This window comes from Echiichthys vipera (genome assembly GCF_963691815.1).
Source record: "Echiichthys vipera genome assembly, chromosome: 5".
Lineage (NCBI taxonomy): Eukaryota > Metazoa > Chordata > Actinopteri > Perciformes > Trachinidae > Echiichthys > Echiichthys vipera.
In genome coordinates this window covers 22,846,934-22,867,469 of record NC_139830.1, presented here as the reverse complement: position 1 = coordinate 22,867,469, position 20,536 = coordinate 22,846,934, and the positions used below count along the sequence as shown (strand labels likewise).

The window sequence follows — 20,536 nt, the reverse complement described above, 5'->3', positions numbered from 1 at the left end:
CTCACTCCTGTTGGTGTGGAAAAAATAATTTTTGGTGCAGCTCTGACAGGTGATTCAAAGCTCCAACAGTCAGGTAAATATACAGTCATCATTACTGACAATACTGACTATATATATATATATATATATATATATACATATATATGTATGTATATACGTATATATACGGTATATAATACATTTGTTACAATATTACAAAATTGTGTCCCATATTATGTTCATTTTCAGGTTCATACTTGTATTTTTGGGTTTCTACTATATATATATATATATATATATATATATATATATATATATATATATATATACATATATAACATATTTACATGCTTTAATGTTAAAAAACGCATGATTTTTCTTATACTGTCTGTATGTCTAACTTACATAAATTGGTCAACTGAAATTTTAACACTTTGAGCAACACTTCACTCTTCTTATCGCAGGGTTCACTGGATGTGTGCAGTATTTCAATGTGAGCGGTTACACTCTGCCTATCAGTGGACACAGTGTGATTGCGGATGTCTGGCCAAGCTTGACTCTTGTCCAGTCGAGCTGCAGCTCTCCAGGTGTCTGCTTCACCTCGCCCTGCTCTGAAGAGAACACAGCTAGGGGGCATTGTCTCTCGGCACAATGTCAAAACCGGTTGAGTGTGTGTGAACCTTCTGTTCAGAACAGTTCCTGCATCTGTTTACATAACATTTCTAACCATGCCTGTGATATCTGCATCTCTACAACAGAAGGTCATAATCGATGCTCTGATGTGCAGGGCAGTGAGCTGCTGTGGCTTATAGCTGTTATTCTTCCTCTAATCTCCATCCTGGTGATTGTGGGAATGTGTATTGCCATTTACAGAGTGAAGCGGCAGAATACACAGTGTCAGAGTGATAGCTCCCCAGAGAAAACAGAGCAAGGGACAGACAATGTAGCATTTTGCTTCACTAACAACAGAACTCTCACAGATGCCACACCTGCAGAGAACAAGGAACAACAGGACCCAATGAGTGCTGACCAGCAGACGTTAAGTGTCGAGTTTTATGGTGATGCCAGTCTGTCGAGTGTTCAGCCGGTGCCAAACAATGAGCTGGAGTACTATGAAATTGGCAGCATCTCTAGTGCACTTCATTCAGAGACTGCCTCACTGAAGCAGGGCTGGCACAAGCATCTGTACGGCACAAAATCTGCAAAAGTTGATCCTAAACTGTGGGGAGATTTGAGAATGCTGTTAGCAGGATTTAAAAAAGAACGCTCCAGTGAAGAGAGGGCAACAAGTCCTACAAAGCCTCAAGATGGTTCTTTTCTAAATAAGCAGTTGTTGACCAAGAATAATGCAGAGCAGTCCCAGCATACACCACCAAAGAGTTTCCTTCACCCAGAGTTCTTGGAACCTGCGCAATGCCTCACTTTTGAAGAAATTAGTAAACTGAATACTCCCTGGGAGAAAACAATTTCACATCGAGCATCCCTGAAGTCTGAACCTGCCAAGTCAACCACGATGATCTGCGCCTCATCTGGCAGTGAAACTGAAAGCACATTCACTTGCTCAGAGTCTGAGTGCGGTGCTGCGTTTTCTATTAGCACCAGGAATTATCGACATGACCAGTCTTCCTTGTCAGCATGCAGCTTCAGCTCATTCATAAAACACGCCTGTCACTCTGCTGCAGATCAGCATGAAACTCAAAGTGCTCCCTCCATTATGTTTGAGCCATGGGGAAATATTTTAAATATGCACCTACCTTTTAGCAGCTATGCTCCTGTATTTGAGGATTTAGCATGTCTACCCACTGACCCCAGTCAAAGCTATGACATGCAAAGTGACATAGAGGAAATTATTTGAAGGCCATCATTAGCATTGCTTCAGGTTCAGGAGGAAAATAGGAAATATTAATGCAGCATGTACCTAATTGAAATATTTTTGATTTTCTTGAGGCTCAATATTGTACATAAATTCCGTGAAAATCCTAAGTTTTAGTTTGGACTTTAAGCTTAACAGACAGTGAAGGATGTTTCACTTAAACCCAAAGCTCTTGGTCCTTTCATGTGTATGATTCATTTTATATCTTCAGAGCAGCCAGAGGGTGTACCTGGTGATGATGTGTGTATAAAACAGTAAAGACAACCATGTTTAATGAAAATGTGACAGCTAAACTGTTCTGTTTTTTGCAGCAGGCTGTGCTGTAGCTCAAAGAGGATTTAATAAATTGCAGTTAGTAGCCTGAGCCTGAGCCAGTGTTTTACGGTGCACTCACACTGAGCCCAGTTGATCCGCGCTGTGCTTTAGCCTGATTGTCTCCCCTCAAACTTACATTGCTTCAAAAAATCTGTTGAAATGGTGAGTTATCAAAACAAGACCTCCTTATTTCACTTCAAACCCTACATAAATGTGTTGTTTTAGATAAACAGGCCAGATAAGGTATAGCCAGAAGAGACTCAAAGGAAAGGAGAGTCACTGCATGTGTGTCCGTGACTGTGTGTGCGGTAGCTTTGGGCAGACGGAAGCCTCTGTGAAGTGACGGTCTGGCTCCTTGTTCAACACATTAGGACTGCACTGGTACACGGGACATATAAAGGGGCATATTTTACAGCTTGTTCAACACATTCTATGGACAGAGAGCGCCAATGTGAGCGCCAATGTGACACGATATTCTGATACACAACTAGTTTATGTCAAAGTGAAGTTTTTACTACAACTACGCTACAAGTTAAATTAGATTATACTTTTAGTTTACTAGTAATATACTTCTAACTAATTTTATAGTTTTTGAAAGTATAGGTTTGAGTATACAAGTTAACCTATAGATATACTTTTCAGCACAAGCGTAAACCATGTTTAAAAAGGAAGACAGGTCAAAGGCACTCATCTTGAAAAAAGTTTAAAGGCCTTTATTGAGATGGCTTTTAATGTTGAAATTATTTGTATGTTAAAAATAGTGGCACAAACAGCTTTCTTCAGGATGTAGACCTCAGCACACAGTGTCCCCTTTTGTAGATAAGAGATTATTGCAAGCACCTGAACAAGGATCCAGTAAACTCACAGGTAACAGATACAAAGTGTCACCATCGGATGGCTCTACAAAATGTAACAATTTACAGCATTTTTTGCAACAGCATCAGACCACATACATAAAAACGTCTATAAAAAAAGACTGTCATCAATTTCTTAATTTAGTCCTGGCTAAGATGTGGGCATATTATTATATCATGTTTACTCAGGCTTTCTGAATACTATAAGCCATAGTATGGGCCAAGTATACTTAAGTATACTTTCATTAGGTATCTGATAAGTACATATAAAGTAAACTTAAAGTATACTCTTATTTTATTATTATTTTTTCAAATAAGTATATATAGTATATAGAATATATGGCATATTAATAGCACAGATGAATACATATATTTTTTGTAAGGGAAGTGAAAGTTAAAGGTTTATTAATTGCATCAAGCCGGAATGTATTTTATCCAGTTTTTGTGATGATATACAGAATGTACGAGGGCGTATTAGGGCCAAGTATGAAAAAAAAAAAATTATGGACCCGGGATAATATAACAGAATTAAGAATGAAACGAATAAAGTAGCAGATTTATGACATAAAAAGTGGCAAATCTACAAGAAAAAAGTTGCAGATTAAATAGTTAAGACGAAAGCTGTCTGTATAGCTGTTTTTCTTATGTTGCCACAAATCTTTGGCCAACTCTTAAAGGAGCTGCTGGCTGCAACAAACCAGCACCTTTCTCTACCAAAGGTGGCTTAATATACATGTCATCGGACCTTGTAGCGTTCTTCATTCTTTTTAAACTTCAAAACACAGTATTTTTCAGTCTGCTGCAGACGTTGTAGCCTACACGACATGCAGCAGTGTCTGTGTGGATCCTGAAGCGATGTAGTTCAACAGGGAGTGTAAAACAGTACACTGATGGTGGGAAAAAAACATTATTTTTCTAACTTTTAATCTTTTCATAGATCTGAATCTCATAAATCTGCGACTTTCTTTTCTTGTTGGTTTGCCACTTTTAATGTCTGCAAATCTGCAACTTTTTTTGATATATTAACCCCCTTCCTTTCTATTTGTTTTCATACTTGGCCCTAATATGCCATCATAGGGAAGCCCTGAAAGGCAAGGTGAGAAAAATAGGAGGAGGTAGTAGCTCTTATGTACAAGATCAACTTTGAGGCTTGAATAGGCTGTTTTGAGGGCCAGGAAGCGGCTGACCCACGATACAAAGGGAAATGAAAGTTAAGCAAAATGCAGCATAAACAACATGTTTTAACTTATTAGTTAACTACAAATGTCTGTAAAATATAATGGGACTGACTTGGTGCCGACTCAGATTAAACAGTGTAGATATAAGGTCTGATGGAATCCACATGGCTATATTATATATTCCCATTGACAAACCATGATCATGATGCCTGCAAGCAGCCAAACCAGTGTTTTCACTGTAGCAGACTGTTGTTGCTTTTCAGGTGATTTAAGAAGATAACCTCGAGATTTATAGTACCAGTAAAAAGTTGGACACGCTTTTCTTATTCAGCTTTGACTGGTTCTGTATGTCTGCATGTAAAATTACGCCCGGACATACAGTACCAGTAACATGGGTAGTGAAGTGAGCCGCCGGACATAGATCTCGTGTTTATCTTCTTAAATCGTCTGAAAACATAACATACACTGAAGATCAAAATTAGAGAACAAAGTATTAATATTTGATTAATTCTGAAATACTGTTATTATTTATTGTTCAGAATTTGATAGAATATCCGCTGTGGCTATATATTGGATTTTACAGTTTTTTAAACTTTTTTTGAAATAACCTTCAACAAAAACCTTTATTTTTGTGAAAAAAAAAACAGTGAGCAAAATTAGAGAACAGTAACAATTATGTCAAAAGATAAGATTTAAACAAAAAGTAACATTTCAGAATAAAACAAATATTAATAATTTGTTTCTAATTTTGATCTCCAGTGTATGTGATGTTTTCAGGCGATTTAAGAAGATAAACACAAGATCTATGTCCGGCGGCTCACTTCACCACCCGTGTGACTGGTAATTTATGTCTGCACGTGAAAAATTGCGCACGCATCCACATGCCTCATATACACATTTGGTGTGTGTACGCTGCATGCAGGCACCATGATCATGTCAAGATTGACTTGAATATTAAGTAGCCATGTGGATTCCATCAGACTTATCCACTGTTCAAAGTTCCATTATTTTAATTTTTTACAGACATTTGTAGTTAACTAATAAAGTAAAACATTTTGTTTTTTCTGCATTTTGCTGAACTTTCACTTCCCTTTGTATCATTCATCAGGCCCTTCATTTAGCACGTCTTTCTTGCCCTCAAAACAGCATAACTAAGCATTAAAGTTTATCTCACCTACGTAGGAGATAAACTTTTTGGCCAACAATGCCCAAAAAAAAAATATCACTGTGCCTTCAGGGATACCGTATTAATATGAATTTTCCTAGTAAATAATTTAATTTTCATCTTTTCTTTGATAGCCTTGGTTTTGAAACAGTATATTATTGGGTTGATAGCAGCAGGTAAAAGACTGTACAGCATTACAACAATAACGCGAACTGGACCACTGAAAATGAATCCCAAATGATTTGCCAGGTACACAAAGCATCTTGGCATGTAATACAGAAATGTGATAAGAAGCTGTGGCGTGCAGGTAGACAGAGCCTTGATGCGGCAGCCCTCAGAGTTTGACATTCTCATAACAGCAACTATGATGACAAAATAAGAGAAGACGATAAAACACAGAGGCAACAACAAACTGAACATGGCAAAACCTAATGCAACTTCCCGAACTTCTCGTTCACCCTCACATCCAAGCACAGTCAATGCTATATGATCACAATAACACTGTGCAATTACATTTGAATTACAGAAAGGCAATGAAAGCGCATCAAATACTAAACCCACCATCCATGACATTGGCATAAACCATGATATTCCACAAAACACAGAAACAGTGGTGTTTGTTAAAAGAGCTGCATAACGCAGTGGAGTACAAATAGCAATAAAGCGATCAAGGGCCATCACCATCAGGATGAAAGAATGAGTCGCCCCTAAAAAGTGAACAAAGTACATTTGTGCAAAGCATCCATAAAAGGAAATAATACCATCATCAAACCAATATTTTGTTATAATCTTTGGCAGAGTAACAGTCCCAAATGCTAAGTCAGTTAGTGCCAAGTGACAAAAGATCAGATATGTGGGTTTATGAAGAGATCTTTCACATTTAACAAACACTAAGATGAAAATATTTCCTACAGCTATAGCCAAGAAGAGAACAAAAAGCAGAGCTGACACAGGTCCATAATACTCCTGTGAAAGTCCAGGAAATCCCATGATAAAGAAATGTTTTATACTTGTTACATTAGTGTAGAACATAATAACTTGAATTCAAGTGACAACCTATCAGAACGAAAGCACAAAGATCGAAATAATTATACATGTGACAAGTTGAGAACAATATTAAATAGCATGGAAGCGTTAAAATAGACCGACTATTTCAAATTTCACAATTATGCAAGCAAAAGTCATTACAGTGTAATTTCCTGTTTTCTGGATATAAAGTGTAAACCTTACCCCGTAAAACTTAGAGCTCTGCCTCTCTGTGCATAATGCAACATCTCACTGTTGTGACATCCAATATGTACTCAGCAGTTTTGTTGATACTATATTTTTGTAAACCGATAGATCCCAAAGGGTCATATTCCCAAATGAGTTAAACCCATTCTTATTAGAATCAGTGTTTACACATAATGAGTAGAGTAAAATGCTATAGTTTCCACTCCATCACCACCATGGAAAGTATTTAGTGGCAGTATTCTGTCATGACACATAAATCAGTGCCCATAAAACAGACCAGATACACAGGACAGAGAGACCAAGTACTCAAGGTACAGTTCTGAGGTACTGTGCTGATCTGGGAGCAAATGTTTCTGGAAAGTTGATGAGCACTATAGAGGTGAAAATTATGAATCACAATTTCAATCATTTGTTCAATTCAACGATTTACAATTACTTAATTTATTTTTCAAAGCATTGTTCAAATATACTCGATGTGCATCATTAGGCTTTACATTACATTTGGTTAATTAAAAAATTCAGCCTATACAAGTTCTTTTTACTTATGGTTAATCACATAACATAAGGATTGCTTATGATTGTGGCTTTCACAGTCATTCAGTAAGCATTTAACTAGCAAATAATCATGGCTGAGATTAGTGCTCTCAGTCACCAGTGAGTGGAGCTCATAGTTAAGGATTATTTTGTGACAATGGCATTTAGTATGGTCAGTTCCTTTGGAAGATCAAGTGTTTAAGATTTGTTTTCCATGTTCTGAACACATTTAGATATTGGTGCTATGAAATATCTCTTATCACATGCATCAAGATACATCTTACATAAAAAACCATGAATGTGAGTGATTTGACAGACATTACAGTGCTGTCAGTGTGTGTTACTCTTCAGACTCTTACTCTTAAGGCAGTAAAAGGTGGAACTTTTTGGCATGTTTGACATGCATTTTCCGCTTATAATGCAACAGTGAAAACAAGTCACATAAAGAATAAATAAGAGAAAAAGGTAAGCCTTTTACTCTATTATCAACACAGACGCTGCTGCATGCAGTGTAGGCTACTATCTCTGCAGCAAACTCTGAAAAATACTGTTTTGAAGTTTAGAAAGAATGAAGGATGCTACAAGGTCTGACAACATTGTGTGTTATATGGCAGTGGATGAGAGACTGCATTGTGGCACTAATAACGTAAGAAGTACGATAAAACTTTAATGGCACTGTTATTTTTGATGCGTGATTAATGCTGATAGTAAAGTAAGCCGCAGCACACTGCATGCAGACAGAGCAGATTGAAATATCCCTTTATTTATACATGTTTAGGCCTGTTGAAAAGAGTAGTAAGCTAATAAAGTATCAGCTTTTTACTCACAAAGGTTTTATTCCACTTACATCTGCACCAGGGACCATTGCTAAATTTAGCATTTAATACCTTATCAAAACACCTGTTCAGGCATAAGTTAAACATATAACAGTATAACCAAGCCGTCTGGTGTGTGCTGCGGCTCACTTCACTATTAGCATGAATTACTTATCAAAAATAAAAGTGTTATTAAAGTTTCATTGTACTTATAAAGTTATCAGAGCCACTTTAAGTCTTAAAGGAGCTGCTGGCTGAACCAAACCAGCACCTTTCTCTACCAAAGGTGGCTTATTATATATGATGTCATTGGACCTTGTAGCATCCTTCATTCTTTCTAAACTTCAAAACACAGCATTTTTCAGAGCTTGCTGCAGACATAGTAGCCTACACGGCATGCAGCAGCATCTGTGTTGATCCCAAAGCGATGTAGTCCAACAGGGAAAGTTAATCAAACACTGGAGGAGTAAAACAAAATTATACAACAGTTACACATATTTAAACCAGTCTTAATGAACAAATAATGCTAATTATGTTAGTTTATATGGTATTATGGCCTCAAGGGAAGGGATAAGCTACCAGTCACAATGTATATTTAAACCTTGGATGATTGTAATAATAATGTCATAATCATATTTTAATGAACTGGCAGAACAAGCAAAAAAGTGAAGTGATTAAAAACAACATTACAACATAGTATACATGTAATTTAAAGCACTGGCTCAACCATGGTTTAGAATTATTTGGGCAATTTTATACATGTATGAAATCCATCTCATTTGTCAGCTTCACATTCATGTGAAAATTTTATCTTCATTCCAATTTTAGTTTTCTTCAGCCTCTTTATCAGCATGTGCTTAAAACAATATATGATTGGATTAACAGCAGTAGGAACAAGACTGTATGACCACTGTATGTGGGGTACAAGTTGACAAGGTTCTTGTGTGGCCTGCCACATTGGACCTTTTCAAAATAACCACAATAATGGAAACATATGAAAACATATGAAAACAAGATGTAAGAGGAAGCAAAAGACAAAACATGGCTACACAGAGAAGTGACTGCACCTATTTTAACATCCTCACCACATGCCTGGCTTGTTATAGAAATGTGGTCACAGTTGCACTGACCAATAACATTTGATTTACAGAAAGGTAAAGTGAGGACATGGAGTACAACAGCTACCATCGAAGGCAGAGGTATGAACCACGCAAACCCACAGAGTGCAGATATGATGTTGTTTGTGTTTAGGGCCTGTTAACGTAGAGGAATACATATTGCAATAAATCGATCAAGGGCCATTTCCAATAAAATAAAATAGGTTACTGATCCTAAATAATGAGCGTCACAGTGCCGAATTTTAAGTCATTCAGTGCCAGGTGACAAAACACCAGATATGTTGGTTTTTGCAGGGACTTCTCATGAACACCAAGTGCTAAAATGAAAATATTTCCTATTGCAATAGCTAGGTAGATGAAAAAAAAGCAGAACTGACACAGGTCCATAGTATTGTGGTGAAAGTACAGGGAATCCAAGGAAGAAAAAGCCTCTCATTCTTGTTAAATTGCCGATCATAATTTGAGTTTATTCTAAGAATCTTTAAAATTTAAATTGCAGATTATACTACCAACATACCATGCAATTTAACAGAGCAAACCAATCAAAAACCCAACTATTTAAAATGATGCAAAATATCTGAAAATCACTGCCAAAATGTACATATATAGCTCTGATGCTCCTTCTGAATATAGCTCTTACTTTCCAGATTGGAGTTCAGAATCCAAAAACACATTACAATATCTGGATGCCAGGTAATATCAGCCTTTTATCAAGTCAGACCTGATATTTCCTCAAAGGATCATGATGTGAGTAAACACAAGTTCAACTTGAGGAACACATTTGCAAAAACTAACTTCTAACTAATGCCCCACAGACCCTCAGCACATTCAGTTTAAAGCCCAACAGGCCCCTTGGTGTTAAAACATGACCTGACCACTGCTGCCCCTGTGCACCTACTGTGTGCTGGTCACTAGGCCCCTCTGTGCTGACCATTAGGGTGCTGCAGCACTAGCAACGTGAAGCCCAAGGTGCTAAGCAATCAAATACAGTAACTGCAGCCTGTCATGTTGACATAGGTACAAATAATATGCATAAGGGTAATAATTGCAAACATTAGCTGGTATTATGAATCTGTCTATCCATAGTGAAGCAGGGCTCCCAAACTTATCCTACTTCGGGCTTCAAACTCGGATTTCCCACCTTCTGAACTATTGTCTTAAATTGTTCAAAATTGAAAAATGACACCTCCTATTAATAGAACATTTACTTCAGGATTCAAGGTTTAAATTCATCTTGATCCATTATGTGTCATGGTTTGATCTCTGTATTATAGTTTAACAGGCTGATACTCTGTACTGTAGGGGTGTCCTAAAAATGTTCAAAGTCGAATTTGATATGTCAAGTCTTGCCTATTGTTTAGTATAGTGTAGTTTTTTTTCCTCATGAAAAAGCTATGGACATAGCGCAGACAGTGGCGGCTGCATGTGAGTCCAGCGCTGCGCTGTCACACGTGTAAGGCAGAGGGTTACTTAGAGATGTGATTTCTGATTATTGATAGGGGCATCTTATAAAACGCGTTTGTTGTTATAACATGAATGTGTATTATTTTTATATTTCTATGACAATAGCTGACGATATATTTAGAACTGTTGTTTCACTTTCACAGGGCTGTGTCAGAATTGAACGTCTATAATGAAAAACAACAAATGGGCAAATATTCAGATTAAATTATGGGGCAGCCGGTGGCACAGTGTTTAGAGCAGTTTCCCCATGTAAAGAGGCTGAAGGTCTTCGAGGCAGAGACCTGCAGCCCTTTGCTGCATGTCTCATCCTCTCTCTCTCTCTCTCGCTCACCCAATTTCCCAATAAAGGCTTGAAAAACTGCCAAAAAAATTAAAAATGATGCTGATGATTAAACAGTAGCAGGCTGTTGTATTTCTGGTGCCCAGATAGGGTGATTTGCGATGATTTGACAGTGAGATTGGCTGTCGAATCAGGTTCCTCGAATCGAATCGCTGAATAGTCGACTATTCCGGATCCCCCCGACTGTACTGATAAAGATGTGCGGGCGAAGTGATGTTTTTTTATTGTGTTGCCTTTGTGCCTTTATCAGACACAGTTTCCTCTCACTCACTCCGACACATCTTGCTATATCTTAATCTAGCTCACATGCTGAAAATCCTTTAGGAGTGTATTGTATTGTAATATACCTAAGTTGACTTGATCTGACATTTAAATGCTGAAAATAATTATTTAAAATTAAGTCCAACAACTTTTTGATGAAAATGTAATTTGCTCATTTTAATCAGGCTCATTGAAATATATCAACATGTGAAAGAAGCATGCAGTAAATGTAAACAAAAGTAAAGCAAACTGTGGTATTTCAAATACAACATTGTTATTTTATGTGAATGCAAGATGGATCATGTTACTTTTTCCCATTTCCATTTTAAGTAACTTTGTACAGGTCAAACAATGCATTTTAATTTATTTAGCAGAACAGAATGTGTTTAAAACCAAATTTCTTCTGCCCCACGAGGAGTACATGTAGCATATGCTTGCAATCTCAATCCCTCTAAAAGGGAGGTGGTATAAATTGACAAACATTTTTCATTTGCTATACAGAGATATGGCAACGATTTAATTAACATGTATGTACTACTTAATCCCAATTTTGGCATTTTTTAATCTCTTCATGATAATGTCTTTAATATCTTTGGTTTTGAAGCAATATATGATTGGATTAACAGCACAAGGAAGAAGACTGTACAACAAAATCAATAATATTCTGATGTCCAAACTGAAGGAGAATCCTGTGGCATTAGCAAGATAAACAAAACATCTTGGCAGGTAATACAGACAAGAAATTAATAACTGTGGTGTACAAGTTGATAAGGTCTTGTATCGTCCCTCTGTGTTTGTTTTTCTCAAAAAAACTACAAAAATGGAAATATATGAAAATAATATAAATGAAAGTGGAAGTAAGAGACTTAGCATTGCAAGACATACAGCAACAGCCTTAACATATTCTAAATCTCCACCACATGCCAGGTTTGTTATTGAAATGTGGTCACAATAACATTGTGCAATTATGTTAGAAGAATTACAATACGTCAAGGTTAAGGCATGACATACAACTGCTAACATCCTAAGAAATGTCCCAATCCATGACAACCCACAAGCCATAGAAATAATGTTGTTTGTAATTAGAACAGGATATTTGAATGGAAAAAAAACTGCAATAAAACGATCGATGGCCATAATAAGCAGAAGAAGAGAATGAATTGCTCCCAAGGAATGAACAAAATACATCTGAGTGAAGCAGGCACCAAAAGATATTATGTTGTCATCCCACCAATATCTGGATATCATTTTTGGTAAGGTCACCGTCCCAAACAACAAATCATTCATTGCCAGATGACAAAAGATCAGATATGTTGGCTTATAAAGCTGCTTCTCAAATCCAACAAAAACTAAAATAAAAATATTTCCAACCAGAATAACGAAGTAGGTGAAAAATAGAAGAACAGACACATGTCCATAATATAATGGGTCAAGTCCTAAGAATCCCAGTATAACAAAGTCTTTGAGCGTTGTAATGTTCGTATTCATTATTTTAATTTTTGCACTTAAATTTTGTGAGAAATGATCTCTAAAAAGGAATTTGGTCATTAATCATCATTAAGTCTTTAGGATCTAGCTGTGTTTCTATCGCATTTGAGGCGATAAGTCCCTGTCCTGACAATCAAAGCTACAGTGCATCTGCAATTCTACATGGCATCTTATAAACACTTTTTAGCACACAGAGTAATGACGCATTTGGGGAGGGCTCTGTGTGCACTATGCACCAATACCTTTCTGATCAAATGTGTCAATTACTGGTAGTATACGGACTCAACCTTATTTTAGGACACAGTTTAGGAATAACAGTTTGCAAAAAATAAAAAATAATTATGAAACAATTTAAAATAAAACTTTGATTTGCTCATATAACCAGATTTTCCATAAATGATCTGCTCCCAAATCCAGATCATGTTAAAACTATCTAAGATTATTAATAGTATATTTATCATACACATATTAGCTTTAGCTGACATATGATTTATTGTCTGTACTGTCAAAAATGTCATAATAATGACTCAATTAAAATACAACAATAAATCAAATTGTGATTCACTCTTATTATCAGACTTTAGTTGACTATACATTTATAATACCTTTCTCACTAATTCAGCTCATAAAAAGACTATGCCTTGTGATTAATGTCCATATCCATTGTTTTCAATGTGGATCACTAATAATGTGTCATACTTATTCTCTAAGCCACATGAATGGCAGTTGTATCTTATAATGAAGAAAATACATTCATCAGTTACTATCAAGAGAACATAACAACCCATTTTTCTCTGATATTAATACCGTACATTTCTGACTAACATAGTCATTAACATTGAATTGGTTGTTGAGGAAATACTGTCTATGCATAGCAAGGAACACTCACCTCATGACGGTTAATTGGAGGAACCATTAATTAATTAATTTAATAATACTAACAGATTATAATTCACAAAGGAGTTAACAGTTGAATTTGAACCAAATCCCACTGTGTACCAGAATTGACACTGAGGATGGAGTGTTAATATCCCCAGTGGTTAATGGAACAAAAGCACACAAACTATTTTAAGTTGCAACTGAAGGCCACCGTGAGTCCTTTCATCAGAATGTATTTTCCACTTATAGAGTTGATTAATTATAGCTTGCAATAAGTCAATGAGTCAATCAATTACAACATTTCAAAGACTTGCTGGTTACAAATATAAGGGTGTGTTGCTTTTCTAGAAAGCAATGACTTTCAGATAGAAAGTAAAGAATATTTTTTCCTACTCTGTTAAATCTACTATTCATAATTTTTTTTTTTTTACCAACATGTAAATTAGGGGTGAACAATTAATTGTTATCAAAAACATAATCAGAGGAGTAGAAGATGCAAAATTTGTTCACATCCCATGTGACACGAAAAGTCAACTGTAAATTTCTTACATCAAATTGTTTAGTATGAGCACTCAAGAAACATTGTCATTTTAATGTATTTTAAATTGGAAATTAGATTAATGATGTAAAAATTATCATTACCTCCAATGTTGTGAATCATATCGCAGTCGCAATATCAGTCAAAAATAATCCCAATTAAATACTTTTTTCCAAATCATTCACCCCTACAAATAGTTTTTTTTTGTTTTACCAGCTGATAAACAATTCATTGTTAATAGTTATTGCTAAACTCAGGTCCTTGGCTCCCTGGCTGAAATAAAGACTATGTATGTATTCATTCCATCCCGTCTTTACTATTGCAATTCCCTTTACACCTGCTTTAGCAAAACTTCCCTTGATTGCTTACAAGCAGTCCAAAATGCTTCTCATGCAACACCAATGTTGATTTCTTTCTACAAGCTTCACGTAAAATGTGGAATCCAGTTCAAGATTCTTGTGATGATGTTTAGAGCCTTACACATACCTGTCTACATTATACTGCACACATCACCAGTAGGAATCTGAGACACAAGGGTCTTTACATAAACTTTATTTTTCATTTACATTTGCCTAGGCAAAACACTGTCTCTTATACCCACTCGATAAATACAAAAAGTTTTTAATATCAACATTTATAATAACAGTAAGCTGTAGAGTTATGTCCTTCATTTTCTTCCAAGCATTTAAACAGAACTCCTATTTTGCCTTTCCCAAATCTATGGAACTTAATTCAGAAGCCAGTTCTTGTGTAAATTACAAATTGAAGATTTGATGCTCACAAAATAATTTCTTTTTTTTAATTTTTTTTTAAAGGAATTGGTTCAACATATGTTATTTCAAACACATTGTTTGGGACCTGTAAAGTACATTCTGGGGAAAACACCATTGCATAAGACTGTTTTGAGATGACAATTCACTAAGGGACAAAGACACACACAGAGAGGCCTGCACTCGAACATGCACTTTAATTACACACATGAGACACTAATGAGCTTCCTTTTGGAACTCATTTGTGATGCTGTGTCATAATCCTAAAACAAACATGTCACTCTGCATCCATGACAAAACTTTCTGATGGTTAACTGTTCTGGAACACAACATGAATAGGTATGTACATTTCTTGTACATATATTTATCCAGGCCACCATAGCCGCATCTGTTGTGGTTTGGGTTTACAAGATGTTAGTCTGGAATAATTTAAACTACATGGGGCTAAAGTGTTTACATTGGTCGCTTAGTTTAGCATGTTGGCATTTACTAATTAGCATTAAAGATAAAAGTCAGGTAAGGAACATAATAAAGTCTTCCCTTTTGTAGGTATTTGGTGATAAAACAAAACCTGGAAACATTTAAATCTTAATCTAGATCCTTCTAGAGAAAAAGTCAGGGATGTGTGACAGGGGTATGTTAAAGGCTGTGTTACATCACCTTTCCTTTTAACAACACTGAATAAGCATTTGGGAACTGAGGACACTAATTGTTGAAGTGTAGGTGGAATGCTTTCCCATTCTTGCTTGATGTACTGTATGACTTCAGCTGCTTAACAGCTCTGTTGTCGTATTTTTCGCTTCATAATGTGCCACACATTTTCAATGGGATACAGGTCTGGACTGCAGGCAGGCCAGTCTAGTACCTGCACTCTTTTTCTACAAAGCCATGCTGTTGTAACACATGCAGAATGTGGCTTGGCATTGTATTGCTGAAGTAAGCAAGGATGTCCATTACAAAGACATTGCTTGGATGACCGCATATGTTGCTCCAAAACCTGTATGTACGTTTCAGCATTAATGGTACCTTCACATTTGCAAGTTACCCATGCCATGGACACTAACACACCCCCATACCATCAAAGATCCTGGCTTTTTTTAAATTGAATTTTGCAGGCAGGCCAAAAAGAAAAAGTACAGCAGTTGTATAGTGCATCAACGCGTCTGCCTTAGAGTGAAAAAGAAAACAAAAAAACCCCAACATAAATACCACTATCCCAACAAAGAACCTGTGTCAGAGGTAATCACAATAACCAACTAAGTAATTAAGTAATATATGTGGAATGCTGTCAAACATCCCTTCTGTGAGAACATTAACTTCTCTAACCATAGACATTGTAAAATTTCACGTATCCAACTGTCGTGAGTCGATGGAGAAACATGTTTCCATTTCAGGAGAATGGTACCTCTGGTGATCAGGGTGGTAAAGGCCACGACACGCTGTGCAGTAATGGGCATATTTTTAGACGGAGGGAGCCCAAAAAGAGCAGTCAGGGATTGTGTTCCAAATTAAATATGCTTACTTTTGAACTTTGCACTAATAACAATCTTGATGGTACTTGGCCCCGGAGGACTAGGCCTCTGTGATTTCCAAAAACAATTTAAAATGTGGACTCTTCAGACCACAGCACACTTTTCCACTTTGTTTCAGTCCATCTCAGATGAGCTCAGGCCCAGAGAATCCAACAGTGTTCCTGGGTGTTATACGGCTTTTGCTTTTGAGTTTTAACTTGCACTTGTAGATGTATCGACAAACTTTGTTAACTGACAATAGTTTTCCGAAGTGTTGCTGAGCCCACATGGTAAACATCCTTTACAGAATGATGTCTGTTTTTAATGCAGTGCTGTCTGTGACCTTCTAAGGGATTGAAGGTCACAGGCTTTCAATGTTGGTTTTCGGCTTTGCAGCTTAAGTACAGAGATTTCCCCAGATGCTCTTAATCTTTTTCTGAAAGAGACTGTAGATGATGACTGTAGATAACATTCTTAAACTGTTGGACTATTTGCTCACACAGGTAACAAAGTGGTGAACCTTGTCCAATTCTTGCTTGTGAATGACTGAGCCTTTCGTGGATGCTCTTTTTATACCTAATCATGACACTCACCTGTTTCCAATGAACCTGTCAGGTGTTAGCTGAGCAAACCTCCACTTTCACAGTATTTTTGTTGCCCCTCTGCCAGCTTTTTTTTAAATGCGTTGCAGGCATCAGATTCAAGTAGAATGGGAGGCAGAGCCTTCAGCTACCAAGCTCCTCTCCTATGGAACCGACTCCCAATGTTATTCGGGAGGCAGACACTGTCCCCATATTTAAGAGTAAACTCAAAACTTTCTAATTTGATAAAGCTTACAGCTAGGGCTTACGAGCTGATTTTGTCAATACAGATGTCTGTCCTCCATAGAACTGGGTCTGTCCGACGTTACTGCCTGTTATAGGAATGGTTTTCGTTGACACCATACTCTAAGGAGGAAATGCTGTGTCCATGTAAATCATAAATAAGTCATTGAGTGTGGTCTATAACTACTCTGTAAAGTGTACTAATTTAACTTTTGTTATGATTTGGCACTATAAATAAAATTGAATTGAATCGACTGGAATTAATGCAGACTGCAATCTGGATTCTTTGCACTGCTGCTTTGCTACAATTAAGTACTGGATGGCTTCCAACTTTCTGCTACTGAACATAGATAAGACTGAAGTCCTTATTTTTATTTGTGAAGCACCCTGTAACTCTGGTTTTGAAAGGCTTGATATAAATAAAGTTTATCATTATGATTGATATTTAACCTGTATGCTAAAATTGATATCTGTTGCATATCTGGCAACTGAAGCTAATTAGCTTACATGTTGCTAATATGTGTGTGTTCTCATTGGTGTCTTACTTGTAAATTGGCCCAAGTCTAATATTGAGTAACTCCATTAAGCCTTAAGATTTAATGGAGTTACTCAATATTAAATTGTTAATTGATATACAGTAAGTACCACTTCTTCAACAAGCATAAAAATGCATAATATTTTAGCATAAACTGCGACATTTCCATCGACACGTTTTACACGACCATAGTGCTTGTTAAGCCAACAATTAATAGCTTGATAAGAAGATTCTAAAATGAAAGCTTTCTCCGTGTAGTCTGTTCATCATAGTTTGCCATAAATCTCAAGATTTGGCGATTTCTTGTCAACTTTATCTGCTAACCCCCCCAAATAAAAAATGAAATGGAAAGCCATCACACTGAATGTTTGTTTATTTGTGTTTATTACGTTTATTTCAGGACCATATACATGCCTACTCATATGCTGTTCATGCATTAATTGCCTGTAGAAATCACATCACAGTGATAACAAGATAATAGTGGAATGTGATACAGATAGACATTATAGAGTCTGACCTATCTATCGCCTGTGATTCTCTGACCAGAACACTATCCTTAAATTTCACTTTAAGAAGCCACCACTTCACTTGGATAACATTAAGGTTTCTAAATTATATTGTTACCATATCAATATATATATATATATACAGTATATATATATATATATATATATATATATATATATATATATTCTCATGAACCTTTTCAATCCTTACAGAGATAGATAAGAGAAAGAAAGACACTGAAAAATGCATTGCTTTATCAATTACTAATAGACAAAACTTGTGCGTTTTGTAAAATGGCAATTCTGTTGAATTTCTTCCGCAAGCTTTCTTTCATGTCTTTAGCTCTCAAGCAGTATATAAGTGGATTAATCATGGGGGGGAAAAGGCTATACAACATGATAATTACTATTCTCACATCAGCACTAAATTTAATGCCAACATTGCTGGCTAAATATACAAAACATCTAGGTAAATAATAGAGGGAGATAATAATAAGTTGAGGACTGCAAGTGGACAGAGCTTTCATGCGACTTTGTACATTTGATATCTTAAATACTGCTATAATTAGAGAGCAGTATGAGAATATTATGAATGCCAGAGGTCCCAGTAACATTACCATTGCAAACACTAAAGCAGGAAAACCATAAGGGGCCCTGTCAGTGCATGCCAGAATTGTTATACCAATATGATCACAGTAGCAGTGATTGATTATATTTGAAGCACAGTAAGGGAGAGGGTATGCCCTAATAACTAACATTAAAGGAGGTGCATTAGCAATCACCCATACTGTAATACTAAGAATTAGGATAGTAGAGTTTTTAAAAAGAAGGGGATATCTGAGAGGATGGCAGATTGCTAAATACCTATCTAAGGCCATCAGGAAGAGAATACAGGAATTCACTGTGCCGAGATAGTGAACAAAGTACATTTGGACAAAGCAAGCAGTAAATGAAATGGTCCCTGATTGAAACCAATACTTACTGATGATCTTAGGTAAAGTGGTTGTGCTAAAGAGCATGTCACATGCACTCAGATTAAGAATAATGTAATACACTGGTTTATGGAGACTGTGGTGGGTTGCAAATAAAAGAATAATTGTAACATTGCCTGTCACAGTTAAGAAATACACTAAGAACAATATTGCTGAGACAAGGCCTTGGTACTCTGGATGAAGTCCAGGAAATCCAGTAAGGATAAATTCAGTCACACTGCTTTGATTTCCCTCTAGCATGATGGAGTTGAAACTTCCTTAACACACTGAAAAGAAATATGGGCAGTGAAATGAAAGTCTTTAACATCATCTCAAACATTTGAACAATATCAATAGCAATTATAAAGCCCAATTTATGTTTTGTATGAATCATTTTCTCTGCATTGTTAACCATTTTAATGTAGCTGTTATCCATTAAAAAAGAATAAATAAATGCAATTGTTTGAGAAACTCTCAATGATCTTCGAGTACTTCACCTTTAACGCTTACCTTGACAGTCTGGCAGCATATACAGTACTGCTGAGTAACCTGCTAATCCAGCTCTTAAAAAGACTATGCCTTGTGATGTAAGATCTACAAGCTTAGGCAGATCAAATCCCATGAGTTTGAGCATGTAGTTTCTTTTCATATTGGTTCACTTTTTCATTGTTTAAAAATTACTCATGTTGTCATGATACTTTAACTCTGACCAAAGCATGCCAGACTTTGAACAGAACATTGATCCTGAAAATAACCTTTAAAATAACATATTTCTAAGTGTGGGAACTACACAGTGCAGCAGCTCAACAATAATATCAAACATTAATACAGAATATCTTTCATTCACTTTAACAGCGGAAGTCTGTATTCAAACTTTGAAATATAACAGAAAATTTAGCACAGTTTAACCTTCAATTTTACAGCTATATCAGAAGCAAGGCTTAATGATATATTTAGGCCTCATTTGCACATTCAACAAAATTAGAAAATTTAGAAATTTTATGTGGAAGTGTTTTAGGGAAAAAAAAACTTTATTTAAAAACTGTAATCTGGATCTCTTCCCCCACTATCATAATCACTCTTTCTGTTAACAGCATCCATAATGAGCAGTAGCCCTAAAGCTGTACACATGGACACTTACATGGTGCAAATGTATTTTCTGTTACAAACTGTGACGTTCGGGAGGAGAAGAAGGCTGGTATTGCACTTCTCTAATTTGTAAGAAAAAAACCAGCAGAGACTAGCCTAACCAGCGAGATGGCAGATCTAATTCATTACCTGCATGTATTTGTTGCTGTATATCAACAAACGACAAACATACATCAACTGCAAGTGATGTTTATATATATACACACACACATATATATATATATATATATATATAT

At 36.2% G+C, this 20,536-nt stretch overlaps 2 protein-coding genes and 1 pseudogene across 3 annotated transcripts; all 3 read right to left on the bottom strand.

Moving 5' to 3' along the window:
* Nucleotides 1-5,421: 5,421 nt before the first annotated feature.
* LOC310946768 (olfactory receptor 52E8-like) lies at nt 5,422-6,396 on the bottom strand (the record flags this gene model as incomplete). The annotated part of the gene is made up of 1 exon (XM_083913320.1): nt 5,422-6,396. The coding sequence occupies one exon, from the start codon at nt 6,394-6,396 to the stop codon at nt 5,422-5,424; it is 975 nt and encodes a 324-aa protein (XP_083769446.1).
* A 2,325-nt stretch (nt 6,397-8,721) lies between these two features.
* Nucleotides 8,722-9,521, bottom strand: LOC310946767 (olfactory receptor 2AT4-like; annotated as a pseudogene). Its single transcript has one exon. The product of its transcript is annotated as an olfactory receptor 2AT4-like (transcript).
* Nucleotides 9,522-10,445: 924 nt separating this feature from the next.
* Nucleotides 10,446-19,412, bottom strand: LOC310946766 (olfactory receptor 2AT4-like; the record flags this gene model as incomplete). The annotated part of the gene is made up of 3 exons (XM_083913319.1): nt 10,446-10,549; nt 11,807-11,921; nt 18,720-19,412. The coding sequence occupies 3 exons, from the start codon at nt 19,410-19,412 to the stop codon at nt 10,446-10,448; spliced, it is 912 nt and encodes a 303-aa protein (XP_083769445.1).
* Between the last annotated feature and the right edge of the window lie 1,124 nt (nt 19,413-20,536).